Source organism: Carassius gibelio, chromosome B19 (assembly GCF_023724105.1).
Source record: "Carassius gibelio isolate Cgi1373 ecotype wild population from Czech Republic chromosome B19, carGib1.2-hapl.c, whole genome shotgun sequence".
NCBI classification, from domain to species: domain Eukaryota; kingdom Metazoa; phylum Chordata; class Actinopteri; order Cypriniformes; family Cyprinidae; genus Carassius; species Carassius gibelio.
The window spans coordinates 22,939,848-22,945,812 of NC_068414.1; the positions used below are offsets into that span (position 1 = coordinate 22,939,848).

General features: G+C 37.4%; 1 protein-coding gene across 1 annotated transcript; it reads right to left on the reverse strand.

Moving 5' to 3' along the window:
* Positions 1-1,107: 1,107 nt before the first annotated feature.
* cart4 (cocaine- and amphetamine-regulated transcript 4) lies at positions 1,108-2,873 on the reverse strand. Its single transcript, XM_052583264.1, has 3 exons — positions 2,008-2,873; positions 1,595-1,675; positions 1,108-1,490 (listed from the first exon to the last, which is right to left on the reverse strand). The coding sequence occupies exons 1-3, from the start codon at positions 2,131-2,133 to the stop codon at positions 1,383-1,385; spliced, it is 315 nt and encodes a 104-aa protein (XP_052439224.1). The 5' UTR covers positions 2,134-2,873; the 3' UTR covers positions 1,108-1,382.
* Between the last annotated feature and the right edge of the window lie 3,092 nt (positions 2,874-5,965).

A 5,965-nucleotide genomic window follows, 5' to 3' on the forward strand; every position in this document is an offset into this window, starting at 1 on the left:
TGAAATAAACCGTTAGTTTTCTGATTATCCAACGGCCCGCGGTGCAAATAACCAGCGCGCAGTATTTCACTCACCGCGTGTGTCGCGTCGTTACTGAACGGTCCGGTCGGTTCGAGCTCCGGTGGTCTTGAATCCACGCCACTGATTTCAGAATAAATATATACAACACAATGAAGCGCTACGAGAAGTATACATACATTTGACATTGTGTTTTATGATAGTCACGTAGGAGTGCTTCTAGTCGCGAGGGGTCCGGCTTGAGTTTTCACGCAAAGTCTTTGGGATTTAAAAGTATTACCTGCTTCTACGTCACAGTGACCCCCTCCTGCTGAAAGAGCGGGATGATGAGATTGTCCAGAGTTTATCAGGGCCATTACATGTAGATTTATCTTCCCTCTGAGACACTTTCTTCAATTCATATAGCCTAATAGTGATTGGTGAGCACATCATTTCTGTGGACCGTTCTCACAACAGCCTAATCCTATTTGTTTCGAAGAAGATTTAAAGAAACAGGACGAGTCTAGGTCTAGCACCAGGCTTGGGATCTGCTTGCATTATGTAATGTAGGCTAGTTATTCTTAGTTATTTTTGTTGTAAAAGTGTTTACGAGAAAATGTATAGCTTTGTTTAAAAATATATAAAGTAGGCTATGAATTATTTTTATAAGTAGCTATGTTTCAGCAGCGTTTTCAATCAAGGTTTCAGTAGGCTAACCACAAAAAATGTCTTACAAGTTTTGCGCCAAACAGACGCTCACTAATCAGTTTGCCCGAGAAGATGAAGATAACCATAGCAACTGTACCATCTCTAGTGATTTCCGATGAGTATCGGACTGTCACTGCATTAGGTATAGACCTAGGCTATCACAAATATAATTACAAACCGCTGACGCTTTTAAAGCTTTAAGATGACCGCTGACATAATGTCCACCCAACACTTAATTAAATCTCAGCCTTTTGTTATTATAGGATTCCAGAGGATTCACTAGAAACCAATGATTAATGATTATTCAAATCAAGATGTTAGCTGCTGATCATGACACTTGTTGATCATCATTGATCGCACCCTGCAATGACTCACTTCAGACGTTATTCTAGCAGTTTTTACGGTTTTATTAAACAGTTACATTAAAAACTCACAGAGAATGTATGCATACTTCCATTTAGAGTAGACAGTGTTCAGAACGAATGAGCCTAAAAACGTTTTATTCACTTAAAATAAACGTTTAATCATATACACATAGACAAGTTGACGAACAAAACAACAGTATCAATACATCACCCATGTCATTTCACGCGTTATAAATAGATGAGGTGTCCCAAGCATTTCTGTCACGAGTTTCTTAGCACAGTGCCTGAGAGAAGAGAGCTGCTCGAGCTCCATCAGTAGCAGCGCAAGAAGAAAGTATTGCAGGCTGTTCCTCGCATGCAATCACACAGTCTCCCGATGCGCGGTCCGTGCTTCATGGCGCAGCGCTCCCCCACATCACACTAAAACAACACGATGCAGCGCATTAGATACTTGCATAGTCAACCTCTTCTACTTGATGATGAACGTTATTTCTAAGAAAACATAAAAAAATGGACGAGTTTACCCTTGGAATGACACTAGCTTTTTTCTCCACAGATATCCGATCGTCCTGATCTCCATCCAAAAGTTCACCGAGCGCCTCAGCCTAAACAGTGAACGGGGAGAAAGCATGAATTTCGAAGACAGATAGATTAGAAACGATAATTTAATTCCTAATATTTTTTTAAATTCCTTATATGTATCCAAATGAAACCTTAGTAACAGCCATTTCTACAATGAAAGCACAGCGAATTGCATGCTTTCATAGTGATGAACATAGTTTCACTTGAATTTTCTGAACCCATTCAATGTAGAGAACTCAATCCTGATTGTTTAAGCTGCTCACATACAGTTTTTCAGATGTGGCTGAAACTTTTTTTCAGGTTGAAAATGTACTTGATGAGGCATGCCATATGACACTCTCTTTCATTCTCTTACCAGGTCTCTTTTGATGTCCTGCTCCTCTTGCGCGCTCAGTCGGTTGTCCAGTGACATCTGACCCCTGCAGACGCAGAGCAGCGAGAGGAGCACGCTCAGGTAAACCGCCGCGCGGACGCTGTCCATGGTGCTGGATGCTTTGGCGTAAGTAAGGTAAAACGGAGAATTTAAAATACAAAATCCTTTTTATAACTATTTTCTGTTTTAGCGATAACAGCGTTAAGCGCTTGTGCTCTTGTTGCCGCTTTCTATTGCTTCGCTGAGTTGCTTGGAAACTTTCTCTATTTATACGGTGTTCCTGCTTCCTGATGTATTCACGTAACGTCACTGAATCCGTTTTTTTTTTTTTTTTAAGAACCAGCTGAGAGTCGGTTTGAATCAGAGATGGTATCGCTTTGACATCCGTGCAGTTTAAATCCGCTGTTTGTCCTCTGAGATAATTTGTTTAATTTATTTATTGATATGCAATTGTTTGAAACGACTGTGGTTGTGTGTCATAATGCATATTGTGCTCTTTACTTAGTAAAAATAACACAGGTACATAATATTACAAAAATTAAGTTAGTCTTTATTCAATGGATGAAATGTGTCATGTAAGATTCTTCATGAATCTAAATGCCAATTAGAACATTTTTAAAGATAATTTTCAAAATTGTAAAGTGACATTAAGATGTACAAAAAGGGTTACAAATTAGCTGTTAAAATCGTGAAGTACAATGTGTCTTTATATTCTTTTCTCTCTCTTTAAATCTGCATGACTCTATAAGTGTGTCGATCATGTATTTAAAAGTCAGACATGGCACTTTCTCTGTTTGTTGTTGTATCAAAAGTTATGTGAACCTTTAGCAGTGACCACAATAGTTAAAGAGTCGACAACAGTAAATGTGTGCTGAGCACATGAGCATCAATGAAAGTTTTTTTTTTTTTTTTTTTTTAATGAAAGGTTTTATAAATAACCTCTGAGTGGGCCATCAATTCCATGTCTAGAAGGTTACACACTTCTAATTGGCAATGGGAGGTGTCCAGGTGTCACATTGATTTGTGACCATATCTTGAGATGTTATTCTCCTACATACATCTGACCTATATCTCATCTGTCAATGCCCTTCAGAATAAAAATTGATAATTTTTCATCCAACACTGCCTTGTTCTGACCTTTGTATGCCAAGATTTACCTGAAACATGTGAAATGTTTTGTGTTTGACAAGACTGTGTTTTGTGTGTGTGTGTGTGTGTTTTAATTAGGATGCACTATGTGAGTATTTGGCATCTTAAATGAATGGACATAGTGTTTCTGCAAAAAGTGCTGTGATGAAATGATCCAACATCAACATCACAAGTTTAGATGTATAAATGTGATGTCAAAAGAAAAACATTTCACAGACTACATCTCAAATGTTATAGGTTCTCTGAATCTTTTGTCTCTTAAATTGAATGCGTAATTCTTTTATTAAAAGACGTCTTGCCTTTTGTCAGTTTTTTATTTTAAATATCTTTGAAAATAATTACCTAAGAAATATGAATTGAAGGATCAAGCAGCTAATTATTACAATTAAAAAAAATTATCACACAGTTCATTTCTAAGTATTCTTAGAATTCTTTTCATTCTTACTCATTATCTCACTCTGTTTTTTTTCCCCCATAATGTCCTGAGCAGACCATGACAGGATGAAGACAGATCTTCTACAATGTCGTACATTCTGATTAGGTGCGGTCAGATGTCTGACATTTTCACCACCTCGGTGTGTCTCATTTCTCTCCTCTGGGGGAGTTACTCATCTTCTCAGCAGCACGTAATTAAAGCTCTGCTCTTCTCATGCCAAAGCTCACATTCCTGTAAGCCATTAAAGGGAAGGTACAAATGTATTTAAGTGTGAACATATAAGTGGCTCATCCATACCAGATCTTCAATACATCTACCACTAGTCCATAGGGAATTCATCTTTACGTAGTCAAGAGTTCATGTTAATTAGTTTTGTCACCTTAAAGAAGCAGAGAAAAAGCATTAAATAATTCGCTCAGCAGTGGATCTTCTGTAATGAATGGGTGCCATCAGAATTAATGTCCAAAGCACTGATTAAAACATTGCAAGAATCTACAAGTAATCTTCATGTCTCCAAATTGCAAGCTATTTTTAAGAAACAAATTCATTAATAAGGTGTTTTTAACCTATTTAACATTGATTTCTCCAGTGTAAAATTCACTGCAGAGGATCCATTGGTGAACAAGAGCTGTAATGATGAATTTCTCCAAAACCGCTTTGACGAAGAAACAAACTACATCTGAATGTCCTTAGGGTGAGTAATTTTTAAGCAAATGTTACATTTTGGGTGAACTGGTCTTTTAACAGAACTAGGACTGCTTCATTTTTAACCTCCCACAAGAATCTATTAATGTATGTAATGCACTGAAATCCATTCACTTGCTCTCTATGTGATGTGATTTCAGAAAGGTACAAAAAATAATTATTAATGTTCAACAGTATCATCAGTTTAAAAAGTGTCCAAGTATTATAAACTATAAACAGTCCAAGAATAAGTATTAGACTTAAACTGATATTTACTATAATTAAGACCAAATTACAGCCAATATTTTAAATATCTGATACTGAGTGGTCCTTCATTTAAAGGTGTGTGTGTTAATGTGTGTTTGCTGATTGTTTGCTCCTTGAATTATTCAGGAGTGCTGGATCTGCCACAGATCCACATCTCTGGACTGTCAGACCATTATTCAACCCTTCATCTGGTTAGCACAGTAACCTTGTGGAGCACACGGAGGAGCCAGGTTTATACAAAATGTATGACCTGATGCATAAATGAAAGACCTTACAAAGAAGACGCATGTGCTCCTATGTCCCAAATCAGTCCATGAATGTGAAGGTCCCTATAGCACACAAACTTGTGAATCTATGTGTGTCCCACATATTTTTAACCGATGTTGGGAAATACAAGAAGAATAACCAATCAACGGAAAACTGTACTACAAACCAGTGTTTTCATAATCAAGAAAAAACGTTAAAATATCATGGTAAGACAAGCTAGTTTGCAAAATCATGCAGCTAAACAAGCTTTTTGTACAGTGAAAAATAACTGGAAACGAATTACACCGGAAGCCAGTCCCATAAAATGTACAAATAGCTGTGCCTGCTGTTACAGAAAAATAAAGTGTGTAGACGCTTGTAAACATCATAGAAGTAAATATACAGGCATGAACTGATAGCCTTGTCACAGGAACAGTGCCCTTAAAGGAATAACTTTGTTCCTTTCCGTGGAGTCTGTGGATTGAATTTCGAGCAGTGTTTCATTTCCATCTCATTAGGATTATTTTAAAATGAATTAAAGTGATATCTGTATTTTATCCATTCAAAAGACTACGAAAGCAATCCCAGTTCTGTGCACATATATCTAGTGTGATATATTTGTGTATATGGTTCGCTGTGTTCCATCTTGAGTCCACAATTTTGTGACATAATGTCATCTATCTTTTTCACAAACACTTAACCAACTCATACTAGCACTTTTCCTTATTTTCTTGTCATTTCATTTATATAAAAAAAAAAAAACCTGGCTATGCGTTTTGTACCAGACTAACTGAGACTTGTCATGGCACTTGTATACTGTTGTTGTTCTCTTGTTGACCTGACTGCTTCTATCGTTCTCATTTGTAAGCTGTTTTGGATAAAAGCGTCTGCTAAATGATCAAATGTAAATGTAAATGTAGAAATTAGTCTCCGCCTCAGACGTCACACCCACAGACCATTGGCTGAACGTCTGATGCATACGGCACACAAAAGTGGAACACCTCAGGAGTTTTGAAGGCGTCATCGGATTGGTAGAATTATACAGGTTTTCTGGGAGACGTGTGTCTCGCGTTCCTTTAACGTTCCTCCTGGAAACAAAGATACCAAATCCCCTCATGAATGAAGAAAGCCGCCCTGTTTACTACTGTGACGACGAGC